This window comes from Propithecus coquereli, unplaced genomic scaffold (genome assembly GCF_000956105.1).
Source record: "Propithecus coquereli isolate 6110/MARCELLA unplaced genomic scaffold, Pcoq_1.0 Scaffold228, whole genome shotgun sequence".
In the NCBI taxonomy this organism is placed as follows: Eukaryota; Metazoa; Chordata; class Mammalia; order Primates; family Indriidae; genus Propithecus; species Propithecus coquereli.
Window position 1 is genome coordinate 926,028 of NW_012147819.1, and position 21,547 is coordinate 947,574.

A 21,547-nucleotide genomic window follows, 5' to 3' on the forward strand; every position below is an offset into this window, starting at 1 on the left:
CCTTCTAGGGAATAGGGAGGTGGAAGATCCGAGCTCCAGCTTCCTTAGAAGAGGACAGGGCCCTGTGTCCCACGACACAGATACTAGATGGTCCTCTATAATCTGGCCTAAATTACCTTTCATCCTTATTATCACTGTTTCCACAATAGCCATACTTACTCTTTCAATTTCTCTCGAATATACAAGCTCATTTTGCCTCCCATGATTTTGTTTGTTGTGAATACCAATGATCTTCCATTTATCCAGATTATAACAAGCCTTTAAACCCTTTCAAATTTGCCTTTTTACATAAATATTTGCCTCACATTTTGGTACCTGTTTATAATACAGTGTTTTCATACATTCTGTTTCATATATATGTATGTATATATAAAATTTCTTTATCTCATTATCATCCTGTTAGGTGAATAAAATACATATTAATAAATACTCACATATATCTAAAGAGTAGCAGATACATGATAGCCTTTTTCAGCTTTTGATTCCAGGCCCAATTTTTCCCCCATATTCCCTGCCACTTTTATTTAAATATCATTCTGGTCCCCTTTGATTTTTTTTTCCCCCTCTGAACCCTTGAAATTCTTATTTTCTGTTATACTTTTTATAGCATAGTTGAAGATAAACTTTACCTTTTAGAAGCATAACTTTATTTTTTGGCCTCTTGCCCTAGTTTAGTGATATGAGAAATACCTGTGAAAACCCAAATTCATCTGGTCTTTTTACAGTTAAGTGCTTATTAAGTTTATATTTCCTTATACCTTAAGTACATAAAAACCCAGATCACTTGGAAAAGTTAATTTCTGATTTTTTCACAAGAAGAGATGCTTCCGTCCCATGCTGTGTTTGTAATTTTCTGTCTAATATTAACACATATGAGATTCTTATTGACTTGGAAATGAAGGTCAAGACAAAACGCTTGGTTTGTGGTGGAGTAAGGGCTAGGTATCTGTAAGGTATCCTTCCATGGGAATCTTAATAACATTCCCAGTAATTAGTACTCAGTCTCTATTTAAATATTTTCATGGACATCATATTTTTCAAAGGATCGATTATGTATATGAATGAAAATTTTCATTTATGTAAGTTCAATTTGGTTCTTTTTTAAATTTGTCTATTCCTTATTCATAATGTCCCAATGGATTCTCTTCCTTTTATCTCTTTAATCATTTTAAGCATTCTTATTTTCTAGTTTTTCTGATTGTTTTAATATTTACGGGTTTTTTGTTTGTTTGTTTTGAGGCAGAGTCTCTCTCTGTTACCCAGGCTAGAGTGCCATGGCGTTAGCATAGTTCACAGCAACCTCAAACTCCTGGGCTCAAGAGATCCTCCTACCTAAGCCTCCTGAGTAGCTGGGACTATAGACATGTGCCACCACACCCAGCTGTTTTTTTCTATTGATATTTTTAGTCATCTGGCTAATTTTTCTGTTTTTAGTAGAGACGAGGTCTCACTCTTCCTCAGGCTGGTCTCGAACTCCTAACCTCAAGCAATCCTCCCACCTTGGCCTCCCAGAGTGCTAGGATTACAGGTGTGACCCACCATGCCCAGCCAAATTGTAAAGATGAAAATTTCTTTTGTTTTGTTCCAGAAGTACCCCTACCACCTCCCAGTTAAGAACTATGTGAATCTAATTTGTTTCTCCACTTTGTAATTGTCCACCTGTCCTAAGATATATTTTAATTATTAACATGTAGTATCTTTCTCTTCAGCTTTATTTCTAGCATGCTTTTAAAAATATTAACCCATATTAACAAAAGCCAGATTTATCAGCTAAGTCACTGTTCATACACAAAACATTTTATATTTAATTTGCAGTGGAGAAAAATAACTTGAGGTTAAATGGTTTGTTCACTTGTAGTCAGTTTCAAAGCCAAAATGAGAACCTATTTGTTCCCTATCTTTTACACTTGATCAGTTAGACTTGAGCTTAAACTGGATTAATCTAAAATTTTCATATCTAATTATATAAAATAATTCTCACATCTTATAATGAAAAATCTATCTCATTACATTGGGAAGTATAATGTGGTATAAGATCTCAATTTATATAATATGTATATAGGTTTATTTGGAACTTTTGGACAAAATTATAAATGAAGTTATATGTACTTGGTAACTGGTTACTTAAAGGATCCCTTAGACAACCTCTGTGTGTGCTTTAAAAAGCAATAGCAATAATCACCTCACCCCATAATTTATCCTTTTTAATTCAAATTACAATATATGATTTTATTCATTAAGTTTAGCTTGGGGTTTGACTTTTCTGTTGTGTATGAAGTAGCTGAAGAACTAGCTAGTTATAACACTGAAACATTGCCTACTGAGGGATAATAGTCAAAAAGAATCCAAGATTAAAAGTTTCTCAGTAGCTGAATTTTCTTCTCTGTCAAAACCAGAATTTACTGACTTTTAAGGCAAGGGTCATCTATTTGATCAGCACAAAAAGTGGTAATTTATGCAAATGCCCGGGTGGCCTTTTAATGCTCCCTATTATGCATTGTGTACAAGTATTTCCTAGCCCCCTGGTGCTTTATGTATAGAAAATCTTATAACAGCCCATTCAACACTTTTCCACAGCAGCACCAACAAGGGAGTCAATTGTGGTCAAGACTTTTCAGATGTGGACACCTGTTCTCTAGAAGTTTTACATAAACCATAGAGTAACCATCACTAACCTTGTTGATATGGACTCAGTTCAGACTGGCAACCTTGAAGTGAAGAGTTGCATTTTGAAAAACTTAGTGAGCTTCTTATCTTGGTGGTAATGAATACTGTTAGAAAGCTCTTATGGAAAATTTTACTTTGATACCATCTACAAATTCTGAATATAAAAATTAAGGAATATAAGGTCAGTATTATAACTTTGATTGTGTTTAAATTAATCACTGTTATTTAGAAATGTGCTCCAAGGCCACTGAAGGATTTTGGTCATTATATTAAATCACCACATATTATTATTTATTTCAGTTCTTCTTTTTTCCTTTTTCTTTCTTTTTTTTTTGGCTTTGTTTTGGGGATTTTTTTAAGAGACAGGGTCTGGCTCTGTAAGCCCAGGCTGGAGTGCAGTGGCACAGTCATCACTCACTGCAACTTCAAACTCCTGAGCTCACACGATCCTCCTGCCTCAGCCTCCAGAGTAGCTAGGGTTACAGGTGTGCACCACTGTGCTCAGCTAATTTTAAAAAAAAAAATTTTTGTAGAGACGAGGTCTCACTATATTGCCCAGGCTGATCTTGAACTCGTGGCCTCAAGCAATCCTCCTGCTTTGGCCTCCCAAAGTGCTGAGATTACAGGCATGAGCCACTGCTCCTGGCCTATTTCTTATTATTTTGCCTGCCTTATTATTTCTTACTAAGTTTGCCTTTAGCTACCCCTCTTCTAATAATTGAGCCATAATAATAAGCATCCTAAAGGTATTAGTTACTAGGTGTCCTTTGTGCTTTATTAATATATATATGAAGTTTTTTGGGGGTTATCATTCTCTTTTATAGATGAAAAACTGGTACACAAAGAGATCAGATAATTAGCTCAAGAAGTTAGAGCCAGTGAAGGGCAGAATGGTCATTCAGTTTGGCTACTAAACCTATGGATTTAAGTAACTTGTTATTATTACCAAGTCAGTCTTGCCTCCTAAATCTTTTCTGTCTCCTTAACTCTACTACCTTTGTCTTGATTTAGTGACTCATTTCTCATATATCCTTCTTCTAATTGGTTTCCTTGCTTCTGATTTCTTAATCTTTTACTCCAGTCCATCCTCCATTCCTTATACTATCACTAGAGTCATCTTTCTGTCCTGAACAATTAGAATCATGTCCCTTTCATGTCAGATCAGTGCTCAACAATGGCTTCCCATCACCTGTCCTACTGGATTAAATCTAAACCCTTTACCATGGCCTGTAGGGCTGCTTAATCTCGATCCTGCCTATGACTTTCCTTCCATTATTGTGTTCCAACTTCAGATTCTAACACAACTGAATTAATTCCCAAATGTATCATGGTGTTCTACAAACTTATGCCTTTGTCCATGTTACTATCTTCCTGGAATATTGTACTAATTTCCCTGTCCCAATCCACCCAATAAGCTTTTACCATCCTTCAAAATTTAATTATAGTATTTTAATTCTTTTCTGAGATAACTTTTCAGATCCTGATTAGATAATTCTTCCACTTGATTTTCATTATATCTTACCCTCCTTCATGGTAGTTTCCATTATCTCATTTTGTTGTAATTGTTTACAAGGTTATCTTCCTCTAGACTACAAGCTTCTTGAGAATAAAGTTATCTGTTCATCTTTATAGCTCTACTTTCTAGCATAGTACCTGGAACATAGAACGTGCTGACTTGATCATTGTTGAATGAACCATTCATTCTATCAGTGAATGAATGAATGATCGTCTTTTGGCCTTGAAAGATCAAGTTTCTTACATTCAGTACGAGTTAAGAGTAAATTAGTCTCAGTGTGAGGAACTGATGTATTCTTTCTCTAGTCATATATACAGTATAGCTTATGTGATTTAAAGTATTCTTAATTCCAAGAATAGGAGGTATGAATCATACTATAGATGTATATAGAAGGAGCTTTAATTTTAGGGCATAAGCTTTGTCGTTCTGATTTTGACTAAATTGGAGGTCAGTTTGCTTCTGGGCTGAGTACTGAATAGTTGAGGCTGCTGGATAAGTCACTGTTTCATAAGCAAAGTAGTACTGTACTTACACAGGTGCTGTGATAGAGGTATTATGAGAGGCTATGGGGTCATGATGGTGGGGAAACTAGTTCAGTTAGTGGTGGCAGAATACTAGGGTGTGGCATCTCATGAAATACAAAGTGGTAAGTGCTCTATGATAGATGCCATTGTCACATTCTGAATACTGATGTTACAGAAATTCATCTAGAGTTGTGTTGTCAAATAAATAGCCAATGTGTCTGTTGCGCACTAGTGGCTAGTCTGAATTGAGAAGAAAATGTAAAATACACGGGATTTCAAAGACTCAGTACCTACCTCCAAATGTAAAGTAGCTCATTAACTATTTTTTTACATTGGTGACATGTTGCAATGATAATATTTTAAATATATTGGGTAAAACAAAATATATTGTTAAAAAGCAGGCGAAATTAATTTTTATTGTTTTAATGTAGCTACTAGAAAATTTTAAATTACATTTGTTACTCACATTATATTTTTATTGTGCATTGCTGACCTAGACTTACTTTAAGAACCACTGACTATTGACCCTCTTACTTATTTGAGTATGCCATTCGGAAGTCTGCTATCCTCACCTGCTTTGCCTCATCAATATTAACCAATTCATGTGAGGGATTGATCTATACCTCTGATCTTATTTTGACATCTACTTTTTTAAACTGGTTTTTAAATTTTGGAAATTTTACTTGTCAGTTGATACTGTATTTTTAGAGGAATAGTTAATGAGATTAAGAAGCAGCTTCCCCCGTTCTTGTATGAGTAGTTCTTTGTTTTTAAAGAAATAATGATTTCAAAAGCATAAAGTAGAGAAAAGATATGAGAATTTTATATATTATTATATAGTATGAGACTGAATAGTATATATTTCTAACCCATCTCTTGAACATATTGCACTCTGTTTTTGTAGTATACTTTACTTGTTCTCTTCTTTCCAGGATTGAATATGATGCATATCGCACTGATTTGGAAGAACTGAATCTTGGACCACGTGATGCAAACACTTTGCCAAAGATTGAGCAGTCACAGCATCTGTTCCAAGCACATAAGGAAAAATATGATAAAATGCGCAATGATGTTTCTATCAAATTGAAATTCCTAGAAGAAAATAAGGTAAATTTATTCTTTACCTTCTGAGGTCTTTCTGTGGACTTTAAAATAAAGTCATCCTAAATTTTTTTTGTTTCTGTTAGTTCTCTTTTATGACAGTTGCAAGAAGGAATTTCATTTATAATCAGTGTTTGAGTTTTCAAAAGTGTACAAAATATATTTACCTTTCTTTGATAAAAGTCATCAACGCTACTATCCCAGTCTTTCACGTGTAACAATTGGCAAAAAATACTTGATGTTCAACCGTTGATCTTCAGATTGGTGTTGGTAGCAAGTGCTTTAAAAAGTTAAATAATAATAACAGATTCCACTCTGAATATCTTGAAACCTTTCTATTCATAGTAGGTGCAACTTTCTGGAAGAGAACCATGGCTTTCTTTCCAGTTACTGATAAATGAGAAATGGCTAAGATGTCCAGCTTAGGGCTGCAGTTAGCATAGTCTATAAGGAATAAGCCAAGAAATGAATTTTGCACATTGTTTTTATGTAATGTGAACATATCTAAGGACTAGAGCAGTGAGGGCTAACCTGGATCTGCTGTAGGCTTCATCTGGAGATGGATTCACATAACATTAATATTTATACACAATAGGCTTCTGAGTTTTGGTTGAAGTAAAGGACAGGTTCCCATGTTTGTCATACCTTCCATTAAGTGCACACTCAGTTTTGTATGGATGATTGCAGTTCTGGAAATGGAGAGCCAGTAGTGAGCACAGTACAGAATAGCTCAGTCCTGTGAACATGGGTCTCACCATTATGGGTTGGTAGTCCCTCTGGTACCTTTCATATCCTCTGAGGTCATGACAGGTCTTCAACCATACTTTCTTTCACATATCCCTCTTACAAATATTTTTCAGTTCTCCCAGGAAGCAGTAATATATATAATCTCCGTAATATAAAAGAGCTTTTTATTAAGTTACTAACTGTATGTTGATAACTTATTATTTTCTTTAACATTTCCTTAGAAATTCTTATGGCTAACATAAAACCTACAGAATAATACACTTCTTTGGGATCTACCAAGTCCAGCACTATCACTCACTTTTTTAGCTAATTCTGGGTGAAAATTACTCGCCAGAAAACAGGGCAGTAAAGAAAACTCAGCAGAGTTGTCAGATTGCCCAGCTTCATTCAAACAAGAGCACACAGCCCAGTCTTTTGGCATTCATTAGCTGAGCACATAAGATTGCATTCATTTTAGTCACATATATATGTCAGTTACACTGTTTGAGATTCTGATGGATATGAATATACCAATATTTGGATATAGACATTGTATATTTTAAATATAAAAATATTTTGACATTCTGCCCTATCATCACTATACAGTGTAGTACTAAAAGAGGTATGCTGGAGGAATATACACGTTTGATAGAGACATAGACTAACAGTGAAACATGAGATTCATGTGCTTTAAAGGAAGAGAAAATCAAAGGTAATTGGAAGCCAGATTGTATTGAGCCTTAACCACATAAAACTGAATTGTGGCCTTGCAAGGGATGTACACTAAAGCAGGGAAGAAAGGAGCCACCTTCATAGCCAGCCAGGTCATCTCTATAAATTTTCCATGTCATTCAGATGGGTCTTTCTTCCAACTTTATCACTGAAGAATTTTTAAAGTTGGGAGTGACAGGGAAAAAATGTGATTTAGAAAGACTCTTCAGTCACCATAGTTTAAAGGGAGAAAGTAAGTAGCAGCACAGAAACCAGTAAGGAATCTTTATAGCCAAATGAAATGACTGAGAGCCTGAACTAGGGTCATCGCAATAACAGTAGAAAAGAAAGAATATGGTGGTTTTAAGGCTGCATGACAGGGATTGGAAAATCAAAATAGGAAGCTAGTTTGGCTTGAGGAGGGTAAGGGTGAGGGGTGGGAATTTTTTCTATTTGACCCAATGTTTAGTTTGAGATGATGACGAAATATTCAGGTGAAAACGATTAGTAGGAAGTTTCTGTGTGTTTGGATGAACAGGGTCAAGGCATCAGAGATAAAAGTTTGGAAGTCATTACTTTGAGAATAATATTGTCATATCACATCTTCTTTTTTACTATAAAATAAAAATAGAAAATTGCTTCTATTCTCAAGGATTTTATGTTCTTAGATGATATCTTAGTCCATTCAGGCTTCTATAACAAAATACCATAAACTAGGTAGCATATAAACAAGGGAGAATTATTTCTTTTAGTTCTGGAGGCTGGAAAGTCCAAGATAAAGGGACTGGCAGATTGGGTGTCTGGTGAGGGCCTGCTTTCTGACTCATAGATGGCTCCTTCTTGCTGTGTCCTCACATGGTGGAAAGGGGAGGGGTCCCTCGATGGCCTTTTGTATAAGGGCAGTATTCCCATCTATGAGAACTCTACCCCCCACGGCCTAATCACCTCCCGAAAGCCCTACCTCCTAACACTATCACATTGGGAGTGAAGATTTTAACATACGAATTTAGGGAGGGACACAAACCATTCAGATCATAGCAGATGGCCTAGAGATAATCTTTGTTTTTGGCTTTCCACTGTTGTCATCAAGCTAAGTTGCAATTTGAACTTAGTAATCAGCTATGTCTAAAATATAATCTATCAAGAAGCTGTGGTCTTTTTATCTTTTTTATTTAACTTCAAAACTATAAAGAGGTGGGAGGATTCTAAAAAATAAATAAAATTTTTAAAACACTATAAAGATTTTGGTCTGTTGTTTTAAGTAATAACTATCATTTAAGTGAAAATATAGATCCATGAGAGAACTTTCGGGTTTTTTTCTTGAGCAACTTTTACACTTTCCTTTTATTTTTAATAGCTTTAAAAAAATGGAAGAAAAACAAGCCTTTAGCCTAGGAACTGTCTGTCATTGCTATTTGCTTTCTTGGCAATTTGAAATGCCTCAAATCTGGGGAGTTTTTTGTTCTTTTGTTAAACTACAACTGAATTTGTACCTTAACATCTCTTTTGTTAGATAATCTACGCAGTACTTGAATTTTAATAAAATATGGTATGCTCTTCCTATTTTCCTTTCCTTTTCCTTTTTCCTTTTTTTTTGTTTTTCCTTTTTCCTTTCCTTTCTGACAGGGTTTCACTGTCAGAGCCCAGGCTACATCCGAACTCCTGGGCTCACACAATCCTCCCACCTTACCCTCCAAGTAGCTGAGACTAGATAGAAGCTTACCACCACACACTGCTACTCTTCTATTTCTTAATAGGAAGAACTAAAACATCAATGAATATGCTGTTTTGTAATTTGATAATGTCCTAAAGACTACCGCAGTATATAGACCTGTTTTTGCAGCTTTTTTGTGTCCCCCCCACTCCCCCCAGCTTTGTATTGGTTCTCATATCATGACTTTTGGAGTGTCTTTCCATAGTAATGCTTCATTTCTAAAATGAGAGGCCAGATAACCAAGCAACTAGAATAGTACATAAAGTAAAAGCAAACAGTCCTTGACTACAGGATTAAAAGCCAGTCCTGTGACTATAGTAATAAGTTTTAGTGTTTAGTGTTTTTGTTCCTTCTTAGAACTTTTTTTTTTTAAGGCAGATAAGGAATTAGGTTCTTAGCTATATTTTAGAGATTGGAGTGTTTATATGTACTTAATCTAGCCTTCTTTTCCTCTGGTAAAACAAAGAGGGAAGGTATACTAAATACACATATTTGTGCTTATGTGAGTGATAAGTGCATTTATCTGTATTTGTCATTTACCCTTAATGAAAAACGTATGCTCTTCAACTATAGTCTGTATTTTCTCTCTCCACTTCATGATATAGTATATTTGCCTTTAACCTAAACAATCCTTATTTGACTCTGTCTCTCCTTTGTTAACCAAACGACATTGAGTTGCATAAGACATAGTTAATTAGACTCTTCTAATGTTTCTCCTTTCAGTATTTCACCCTTTTGAGACCTTTAAATAATGTAACTTGATCTATTTTGTGACTTAAGGCAATTTAACTGTTATTGCTCTTTTCAAGGTTCAAAACAAAACATAGGCTACTTTAGTAAAGAGAAAGAAAATAGACATTTCTCCTGCTTTGTAGACTTTGTGAGAGTAGCTACCACGCCTTCTTTTACAGCCCTCATGATGCCTAGCAATGGTGCTCAGGGTATAGACGGATTCAGCAAATGAGTGTTTGCATTCTTCCCAGAATGAGAGGTATACTGTAGGGATTGGAAGGAGATGGAAGTGAATGAGAGTCAAGTAGAAGGGGATAGAAGGCTGAATCCTAATTACCTCACTCTTTGCTTTAGTGAAGACAAAGCATATTCTCTCAGAAATGCTTCTCTTGTCTTCAGTGTGTACTGTTTGTGTGGAAAGGAGAAGCAGAACGTTAGGGGAAAATGTACAGATTGATGCAACCAACTCAGGGTTTTTTTTTTTAGAATATCTTTTTATATGGCTTGAAACTATATAGAATGTGAAAGAGCAGGTTAAGATTAGTTTTTCCCTTTGGACAACTATAATTGGAAATGGTAAATTGCATTTCAGGGCTATGAATATATGGGGGTTGGGGGCTGAATATATTGAAAGATTCAACAGAGCAGTTTCAGGTATAATTATAAGAAGTAAGGATTTTATTCTTATTTTAAGAAGGATCAAATATATTCTTTAAAGTAATATCAATTAGCTGTAACCACTAAATGCAGGTTTATTTCATTATTATTTTATATTTTAGTGACTTAAGGGATGACAAAGGGGGTAGGAAAAGATGAACCAGACTTGGGATCTACCCTGGATACATAATATAGTTATTTAATTTTAAAAAATTTTTTTCTTAAAAATCATAGTCATTCTGAATCTTAGGTTGATGTAAAAACTGTTGTTTTCACTCACACAGCGTTTTGTGTATGATCATAATACAGTAACACTCCTGTATTTTGGGGTTTCTTTTCTAATATATTACAAACTTACTTCATACATACCTTATGAATTTAACTTTGCAGAGATAATTCAGTGAACTAAAGTGATGGGACAGGAGAAAGAAGGAAATACACAGAATAAAAACCTAAGATGAAGTAAACATACTCATGTAGTATGACACAGCTATATACATATATACACACACATATATATAGATAATTGTGATGACTCTGACTTTATGCAGATACATACTGTAATAGGAAGTGCTGCAAGCCTTGTACTTTTTGTAACAATACACTAAAGATTTGCAAAAGCTTGGAGGGCAAAGATATACTTTACTTACTAAAGCTTCTCTTTGAGAGGAAAAAATGTAAACCTCTGAATTTAAAAAATGGATAATTATTGCTGAAGTTTAAAGAGTATGTTAATCTCTACCTCAAAATTGAACTTTTTCCCCATTGTCAAAAGAAAAAAACCCTAACTTTGCAGCAGTCCCCAACCTTTTTGACACCAGGGACTGGTTTCATGGAAGACAGTTTTTCCACGGGCGTGAGGGGGCGGATGAGGACAGTCCACAGACCAGTACCGGGCCACAGACCAGGGGTTGGAGACTACAGTAAGAATACTTTTAAAATATTCATGCCAATGACTTAATGTCATATTTATTTCTATAACTGGAGGCAAAAACAGTAGTACTTCTTGGTATATGCTCATAGGTCAAGTGAAATTAAGTTACGTAGGTGAAAGAACCCTACCTGGTTCTAAACAAAAAATAAGCATTTATGGCTGAAATCTGTAAGTGCAGCAGGCAACTGGGAAGTGAGCTAGTGGTGTTGGGCATACAGAAAAACTGTCTTTCAACACTGTGCCAAATATTATTACCTATTTTGGATCCTGTGACTCATTCCCTTATCCATGCAGCTTTACTTCCAGACTTAGTTCCTGTGTGTATTTCATCATATAATTTGATATAATTTTGTCACTGCTCCTGTCATTCATTTACCAAACATTTATCAAGTGTATACTGTGTGCCAGGAAGTGTTCTGCATATTGATGATACCCAATGAAAAAAGTTAAAACAAATTTTACTCTCAAAAAGCTTGTAGCCTAGTAACAGAAACAACATTAGTCAAATCACACCAAAAATATATATATATATATAGAATTTTGGCTGTGACTGATACTCCCAAGGAGAAGTACTTGTCAGGAGTGGTTGGGGAAGGCTTCAAGGAGGAAGTGATACGGAACATTAACTAGGTAAAGTGAGAAGCAGAGAATATTCCAGGAAGAGAGAACAGCATATGTAACTGCCCTGTGGCAGGAGAGGGTGTGGCATGTTCACAGAGTGGATGTGACTGGAGCCAGCACGGTCAGAGGATAGAGAGGCCTTGTAGACCACATTAAGGAAAAGTTTATTTTACTATCAGCAAGAAGCCCTTGAAAGATCTTAGCTAATGATAGGTCTAAAATATGGAGGCAAGATTTTAGTAAGACCTAAGAGTGAGTAGAGTAGTCTAGACAAGAGATGATAGAGTTTGGATTAGGGTGGTGATACTGGAAATGGAGTCAATTGAAGGTTTCAAGAGATTAGCAGGTAAAACGGAGCAGATTGATAAATAACTGGCACCTTTGTCGTTTTATTTCTTTATTCAGCAAATATTGGTGGATCACTTTTTATGTGCCAGTCACTGAGTTAGGTGATAGAGGTATAATAGTCTTGCACTCATAGAGTTTATAGTCAAGTAGGGGAAATAGGCATTAACCAAACAAATACATAAATACAACTGTGGTAAGTGTTGTAAAGGGAAAATAGAGGTGTCATGTGAGTATACAAAGGGGACCTGTCCTGGTGTGGGATATTGTGGAAGGCTTCCCTGAGGAAGGGATGTTGGGCCCAAGATAGCCAAAGGGGATATGGAATGGAGTTTACTAAAGGTGTGTGAAGGAAGGAGATTTTAAATAGAAGAAACAGTGTATGTTGAGGGTCAGTGAGGCCAAAGCATAATGAGGATGGGAGAGTAGTGCTGGGTGAAGCTGGAGAGGTAGGTAGGGGCTGACACAAGGATGAAATGACAAGGTTATTCATTGCAAAAGAGCAAGGTACAAAGCAGTGTTTATGGTACAATACCTTTTATGTAAGAAAGGAAGGAAATAAGAATTACAGTCAGGGGCCTGGCACAGGCAATGGCTCATGCCTGTAATTCCAGCACTTTGGAAGGCCGAGGTGAGAGCATCACTTGAGGCCAGAAATTGGAGACCAGCCTGACAATATAGCTTTGTAGACAAAATATAAAAAAAATTAGCCAGGAATGGTGGTGCACACCTGTAGTCTCAGCTACTCGGGAGGCTGAGGCAGCAGAATCACTTGAGCCCAGACGTTCAAGGTTGCAGTGAGCTATGATGGCACCACTGCACTCTAGCCCTGGCAACAGAGCTAGATCTTGTCTCTAAAAAAAAAAAAGGAATTATAATCATATTTTCTTGTGTTTGTGTAAAGTAAAACTGGAGGGATTAACTAATTAATAAAATCAATTACCTGTAAGAGGAACAGGCTAGATACAGTCAGTAGTGAAGTGAAAATGCAACGTCATTGTATGCTTTTTATATCCTTGTAGATGTCCTGCCTATTCAAAAAATACAATATCTTTTTTAAAAAGAAAGCATAGCTAGAAAATGTTTTTAAATAGTATGCCTTATCTTTTTTTCCAGAGTGAGGCTCAAAATACATTTCTATTTTCCAAACATAGAGCCTGTAATTTTGCTCTTAGCTTAAAATCAGATGATTAGCTCTGTGTTGGAGAGAATAGAAAAACAGATCACTTGGTAGGAGATGAGTTCCCTACATCATTCTTAAATGACAGATTGGAAACTGTGTGTTACAGTACCTGTCATTTATATAAGAAAATATTTTCATATATAGTGTACTGTTTGCTGCTTTTAGTGGTTTGTCTTCTGGATCACTAAAAAAATTTTTCTAAAGCCATATCGAGGAGGAAAAATTTCCTGGTGATTTGATTGCCTCCTTTCTGTCTTTAGAAATGAGGCAGAAATTAACTATCTTCATATAAACCATGTAGCCAAAAAGAACTGTAAGTTGCACGTTGATTTTAAAATTAGACTCATTCAAGCCATACCTGTCCAGAATCCATCAGGGTAATTTTATTTTTAAATTTCTAATTATTATGAATACATAATGTACATCATAATCAGGTTAATTTTAATTATCAAAGGGTGAGTAGGGATGAGAGTCTGAGTGGGTCCCAGGGATAGGCACGCCTAGCTAACCATTTCACGTAGTTTCTTTGTCAGTTGTGCTAAGATTTCTGGCATGGCAATTTTTGTGAAGGAGGGGTATTTCTGTACACAAGATTTAAAAGCCTTCCTGGAAGGCTAGCTTTATATTCATGAATTACTGTTTTTAAGTACTGTTTTTGACTTGGTTCTTTTTTGGCAGTCATAAAGTGTTTTCTGACGCTTTTTGGTTAGAAATAATCAACTTATTTATTTGCAGGGTAGGGTTGGAGTTTCATCATTCCACTGTACATGTTAGAGGGAAGGAGATTGTCCCTTTTGCTTTGAATGAAAAGGATTCACTTATAAAAATGTACTTCTTAACCACTATTGCTGTGATATTACCTGTTGTGTAAAATGGTTGATACTTATATACTTGACAGATCCACATGTCACTTATTTTGCCAGCCTTGGGTATTACCCAAGTTGGTTTGCCAGGTTTTGTTATAAAGGTGAGTTTTTAAGCGATCGATGTGGGTTTTGAACAGATCACTAATAATCTGCATTGGTTGTGGTGTTGGGGGTCCTGGTGTTTATGTCTGTGGCACTGCTGTACTTTTTTATTTCTTACAAGTGGTTTCAGTCTCCTCAGTTTGCTTAAATGTAAAACCTTTAATTAGTATTTGTGAGTAAAATCTCAGAAGGCACTAGCAGTATTTAAGAATTTGGCTTTGCAGTGTTCTTTTTAACCTTTCCTTGAAATTTGCTCCATAATGACTCAGCACTTTTGTGTTGACCATATAGTCCTTCTGTGACTCATCTGTATTTTGCTGTGTTTGATTAAAAAGATCATTTGATAACTAGCTTTTTTTCTTTATTCCTTTTAAACTTAATAACATCCTGACTTTCTGCCCTTCTTTCTTCCCTTAAATTTTCAAAAGATACTTTTTAAAAAAATTCATTAAGTTTTTAAGGGGCTTATTTGGGGCTGTTATTATGCGTAATCCTAAAGACATATTGTATGATATAAAGGTATTATTGGCAAACTCCCTACTGACAAGCAACTTACACTCTAATGGAGGACATTTAAATAAAGTCTGTTATACATAAAATGTTAAACATGAGGAAGAAATATAGAATTTGATGAAGAAAAGTATTAGTGTGTGTGCACAGTACCTGCTGTACTAATTAGCAGTTGACTTGAGCAGGACCACACAAGAGTGGGTATCGTATGTAGGTAGAAAAGGGTCAAAAACTTGAAAAAACCCTGGATCATATGTTTAAATGATTTATAAACTTTTGTTAAATTTTCTGTTCTCTGCTTAAAGCAATGCATAGTATTAATGCTTGCAGGTTGTTTAAAAAGAAAAGTAATGGTGGTTTTATCATAACAAATTTTGATAAAGTTTTTCCATTAAGTTTATAAATAGTTATTAAGTGCCTTAGGATCAGAATTTTGTAAGTTGTATAAGGCATTGAGGTCTTAAATTTTTAAACAAGTTAGTTTTCCAAGATTTATGCATTGCCATACTTGTGAAGGAAAACTATTTTGTGAGTGTAAAGATGAGTGTGGGTGGGCCATTGATTTGACTTATAAGTTCCTATTGCCCAGTGTCCAAAGGCCAGTGAGCGGTGTCTGCTGACCCCTGTGGTGACTTCACTATCCACTCGTGGCCCCATTTTGCCACTTAGCAGATAGCTCCATCAGATCTGGATACCTTTCTGTTTCTTGTTATCTAAATATGGAATTTAGTGAACACCCTCCCCCCCCCCCCAAACACCTGCCTACATATTTCTCACTTTTTTCTGGGTTTCTTGGGGATTTTGTGAGTACCTGAAGGGACAGGGACTAATTCTGAACTTGAGATCAGGGATGGGGTAAAGATCCAGTAGAAATCAGGGATGGGTAAAGAAGAAAAGCATTGGTGGGATTTCTTCCTCATTCTGTTGCCTGTAGCTGCCTGTGCCATTTCTGGATCTTTTTACCCTCACGTCTGTACCTGTGGACTTCTATGTGGTTTTGTGAAAGTGCACCCAGTGCTCACAAGCCCGTGATTGTCAAACTTCTCTGTTAGGTTAATGACCATCTCCCAACTTTTTTTTGAAAGTAACCTTTATATCTCTCACTTAATTGATGAAAGGAAATACCCAATTTCTTAACTACTCTTTTGTACCTAAATTAATTTTGGATAGGAGCTTGGATGGTAATGTATGATACTTTATGTTTTCTCTAGCAACTTGAAAGCTAGTCATTCCCTCACTCCCTCCCTTTCTCCCTTCCTCTCTTCCTCCTTTCCTTTCTTCCATGGTGCCCAGGCCTTTCTCTAGTTAAAGCACATACCGCACTGTGTTGTGATTGCCCACTAGTTTGTTTTGCCCCAGAGGTAAGCTCCACGGAAGAGCATTGCCTTCCCACATTGAGTATTGAGTTAGTCGATGGACGCTGATCTTTGAGTACTGTAATCCATAAAGAGAGGAAGCTTGCTATAAGGATTTTGTTTATTATAATATCTGTATCTGTATTATCTTTGATCTAGATGATCACACACCAGTGTAGAGTTGATGCTGGGGTTCAGAGGGGTTAAGTAACTTGCCCAAAGTCTCACAGCCAGACCAGGATTTAAATCTAGAGTTCTCTGACTCCAGAGACCTGCTTTTAGTTAAGTACAGTGCTATTAATATAATGCTGCTTAACGTAAGGCTCTTAAGACAGCAGAGAGAGAAGATGGAAAGATAACCTTGGAAAACAGAAGCCATATTGATCACATCTAAACCTGGAGCTTTTGGAAGGGGGGGCGCTGACACTGTAAAATCATAGAACAAAAAAAGGCAATAGACAGTGCTTGCTAAGGGTGAGAAAATGTCTCACCCTTAGCAAAAATTTTAGCATTCAGAATTTTAATGTACCATTAAATAAAGAATTATAGGACATTACCGCAATTCTGTGACTTACTATTACTGAGTCTATAGGTAATGTTTCATCAGTTATCTTCTTTTCAGAACAGAGAACTGCCTTTTTTCTCTTCTGTAGGACTCTTTTTTTAACCTTCTACTTGTTAGTGATTTGTTGAAACCTATCCCAGTGAGTCAGAAAAATAAAATCTGTCCTGCCACCCCCACTTGTAGCTCATATTTGTCTTTCCTTCTCTCACTCCCTTCCCAGTGCCCACACCCATATTGTTGATAGTGTTTCTCTTTCTCAACTGATAGTTGCTTTGACATGACAGGCATTTCCAAAGCTATTGCAAACTAATAATGTTCCACAAATCTGATAAAAGGCCAAGACAGATCTATTTTCCTGCTTATTATTCTTCTGGTCTCTTACTAGGAAAAGATCTGTGATGGACAGGGAAAGCATATAATTGTACATTTTTAAATAGTTGAGGGTAATGAAAGACGTTAATACTTCACATATTAGTGGTTGGGGATTTCTTACTAGAGAATGATTTTGTTCTCTTTTCTTCACATATTTAAGCCAAGCAACTGTCCCAGTATTTTTGTACACTCAGTGTGAACTCCTATTTTATAGAATTAGTGGAAGAGCCAATAACTACTTTGAAGAACTTAACAATTATAAATATATTAGGACTAGTATCTTTTATTTTAACTAGAAATGGATTTTTAAAAAAATAATTCAGTGCTTCTGAATAAGAAGGTATGTAATCTGAATTCAATTTAGAAAAAAGTTCATTTGGTAGGAGTAACATTCTTTTTATATGGTTTTGATGTCTACAAAGTAATGCTTATCTTTAGGTTTTTCAGTTAGTAACTTTTTAAATGGTATTTATCTTCTATTGATATATGTTGTGTAGGCAGGAGAAACTTTTCTGTGTAATCTACTTGGCGTCATCTATGGGTCTTGTTCTCTTAAGTTTCTCTTAAACCCCAGCTTGTCTCTCTCTGCCTTAGTAGTCAGTGTTGGAGTTTGTTTTGCCCTTTAACAATTAAAGTATTGTATTGTATGTTTAGGTCACTCAACAGATGTTGCTATAGTGGTTTTGCTTATATCTGATCTGGGTTGCTCATTGTTTGGCAGATCTTTATGAAAGTTTTCTTAACTGAGTTCACAATGATTGAGTGTATTTCTAAGTTACTGTGATTGTTTCTGATGTTAGGTTTTGAAAATTTGTCAAATTTGTCATCATCCCATTTCTGCCTGTAATTGTTACTTCTATCTTCTTTTGCTTCTATTTCAAATCTCTTGCTTTTCTGCCATATTTTATATTTTAAATCTCTTCTAATTTAAGACAAAAATCGTTCAATAAAGACTTTTTCTTGCTGTGTAAATATGGAAAGATTATATGAAAGTTTAATGTTGTATTCTTCATATTTTTATTTCTTTCATCTGTTCCAACCCTTGTGTTAAATCCTTGTCCCAAGAATGTTTAAGTCGGCTGGGCGTGGTGGCTCATGCCTGTGATCCTAGCACTCTGGGAGGTTAAGGCGGGAGGATCGCTTGAGGTCAGGAGTTGGAGACCAGCCTGAGCAAGAGTAAGACCCCGTCTGCTAAAAATAGAAAGAAATTATCTGGGCAACTATAAAAATAGAAAAAATTAGCCAGGCATGGTGACACACGCCTGTAGTCCCAGCTACTCGGGAGGCGAGGCAGTAGAATTGCTTGAGCCCAGGAGTTTGAGGTTGCTGTGAGCTAAGCTGACACCATGGCACTCTAGCCCAGGCCACAGAGCGAGACTCTGTCTCAAAAAACAGAAAGAATGTCTAAGTGCAACTTCAGAGATAAAATTAGGAATGAGGTTAAAGTGTATCTTTTCTACACCACTACTCTTCCCTTAAGTGCTCTGCTGCCCTTTTTTGTTTGTTTCAAACTTTGTTTAAAGGCTTTCAAAAATGTTTATAGAAGCAGGTTAGAATAAGGGAAAGAGCATGGATCAGTCTTGGAATAAGACTTTCCTAAATTCCCCACATCTCAGCCCATCTACCTCCCAGTTGTCCAACCTTAGGCAATTTAACTTTCTGAGTCTGTTTTGTTGTTGTTGTTGTTGTTAACTGTAACATGGAGATAATAAAGACTGTGCAAGAGTAGGTGTAAGAGTAACATACTATCTGTCATGTAGAGAAGGTACATCCCAAAAGTTAGTATTACCCTACCCTAGTCCACCAAAAATACTTGGCTCTTTCTTTGATTCTATATGCTCATCATTTCTCATATAGCTTAAATATAGAAGGAAATTGAAAAAGTATAATGACCCTGAAATATTTCCTGGGACACTTTTGGCTTTTTGTCCTTTCTCCTAAAAGTAGAGTTTGAACTTCACACCACCTCACTCTGGTTTCTCAAATAGCCAACTCTATTTGAGAAACCAAAATCTTTCCCAGATTGACCTTTACAAGGTCAAATAGCCTAGTAGAGTAAACCTGATAAACCAAATAAACCAAATAAAGTAAAATAACACTTTTATGTTCTGTTGAAACTACTTAGTGATAGTACAGTCATTATCAAAATAGCAAAAATTTGTTATTTTAAAAATTGCATTGCAGCTCTTTTTCTAATACTACTTAGTTATTCTCTTTAATTGGTAGTGATTTCTATTTACTTAATAACCAAAACATCCTGAGGATTCCTGTAGCATACCAGGCAGAATGGCATTGAGGACATTATATGAATGTGTATCATAGTGCAAATAAGTTAATGAAAAATAGCCATAAAAGCAAAATATTTTTAAGTTTTGAATTCATTTAGTTGAAAAAAATATATTCATATTGAGGACTGGTTTATTTATGTTTTGATTGAATAAAAGAGCCAACTTACTATTCTTATTTAAATTTGTATCTGATTTTGAAAATGTACTACCAAAACTAAACTTATACGAGGTTACAATAATCAGGCTATTAGAAAAATGAAGTAAAGTATCTATTTTGGTATAAGACAACATGAGAACAATTAGCTTGTTAGAAAAAAATAACTTCTTGATATTAAGTTGAGATGCAATTTTGTACTTTATTTCCATTTAGAATTCTTTTTTGTTTTGGTTTGTTTTTACATTATAATTGCACAGCTGTGAATCCTCCAAGGCTCCCTCTATACCAGGGAACTGATCTGGTGTGTATGTATACTTTAAAAGCCTTTACACATCCATCTTCTAATAATTACTGGGAGAATGTTTTTGTGAATATGAGTACCGTATCATTTTGTTGTGAAAACTAGAATTCAATCCTAAAAAGCACCCTCTTCTTTGATTTCCCATGGGTTAAGTTTCATTGTGGGTTGGGGAACCATTTTAAATACAGCGAATGCACCTAGTTTGAGGCTTTATTAGGGAGCTGTCAAGTCTTCCTCAGCTACAAGGAGGAGCTGTCTCTCTATGTTCAGTTTGTCAACTACCTCAGAGGGTGGGGAAAGAAACTGACTTGTGTTGACATTTGCAGGGTTAGCTAAAAATGTTCTGATGCCCTTCGCACTTTCTTTCTGCCTCTAACTTTTTAGACTGTTATAACTAACAGCTTTCTAGAGTCCCAGTACATGAATTAAATCCCATGTGCTGCTTTTATTCTCTCCTCTAATTCTAAAATATTGGGAATTATTAATAAAATTCAGATCAAAAATTGTTTTGACTCAAAGAGCAGTAAAGTAATTGATTAGAACATATTTGTGAAAATTAGACTTTTCACACTAAAAATACAAAAGCCCCTTAGTTGCTCTGTAATTTTAGGAACCAAGGATCTCAAAATAGGAAAACAAGGTAATTGGCCAAATAGTATTTAGTAGAGCTAGGTGGAAAATTACTTTGTGACTTCGGTAGTTACTAGTGTGAAAGCCTTAAAATAGGGAAAAATTTCCTTCTAAATTTTATATAAATGAAATCAGTCCATACTCTTTTTTCCTAGTTTTTTTTTTCATTGAACGCAATGTTCTTACAATTCATTCATGTTGCATGCGTCAGTTATTCAGTTGTTTTTATTGCTGAGTAATATTCCACTGTATGGAAATACTACAACTTATTTATCTGTTCATCTGTTGATAGACATTTGGGTTGTTTTCAGTTTTAAGCTCTTACAAGTAACAATAGTATAAACCTTCATATACTAGTCTTTGTGTGGACAAATGCTTTCATTCCTCTCAGGTAAATACCTAGGAGTGGAATAGTTGGGTTATATAGTAGGAACATTTAGTTTAACTTTTTAAGAAACTGACAAACTTTTCCAAGATGCTTGTACCATTTTACATTTCCACCAATTGTGTACAAAATTTAGTTGTTCTGCATCCTCACCAATGGGCAGTCTTTTTCGTTTTAGCCATTTTAGTGGATGTGTAGTAGCACCTCATTGTGGTTTTAATTTGGATTTTTCTAATAACTAAAGATGTTGAACATCTTTTCTTGTGCTTATTTTCCATCTGTATATTTTCCTTGGTTTGAAATGTCTGTTCAGATCTTTTGCCCATTTTTTGGTTAGGTTGTTTGTCATCTTATTCAATTGTAAGAATTCTTTATATATTCTAGAATCAAGTTCTTTGTCTGGTACATGTTTCGTAAATATTTTCTCCCAATATATGGCTTATTTTTTCATTTTTATAACAGCACTTTTTTTTTTTTTGAGACAGAGTCTCATTTTGTTGCTGTGGCTAGAGTGCCATGGCATCAGCCTAGCTCACAGCAACCTCAAACTCCTGGGCTCAAGCGATCCTCCTGCCTCAGCCTCCC

The 21,547-nt window shown here is 35.6% G+C and overlaps 1 protein-coding gene across 1 annotated transcript in view; it reads left to right on the forward strand.

Annotated features, from left to right (window-relative positions):
* The window catches only part of ARFIP1 (ADP-ribosylation factor interacting protein 1), a 118,298-nt gene that overhangs the window by 91,930 nt on the left and 4,821 nt on the right, over positions 1 to 21,547 (forward strand). The window contains exon 8 of the mRNA XM_012645264.1: positions 5,640 to 5,814. Coding sequence (XP_012500718.1) covers positions 5,640 to 5,814 — 175 coding nt within the window. The remainder of the gene's footprint in view (positions 1 to 5,639; positions 5,815 to 21,547) is intronic.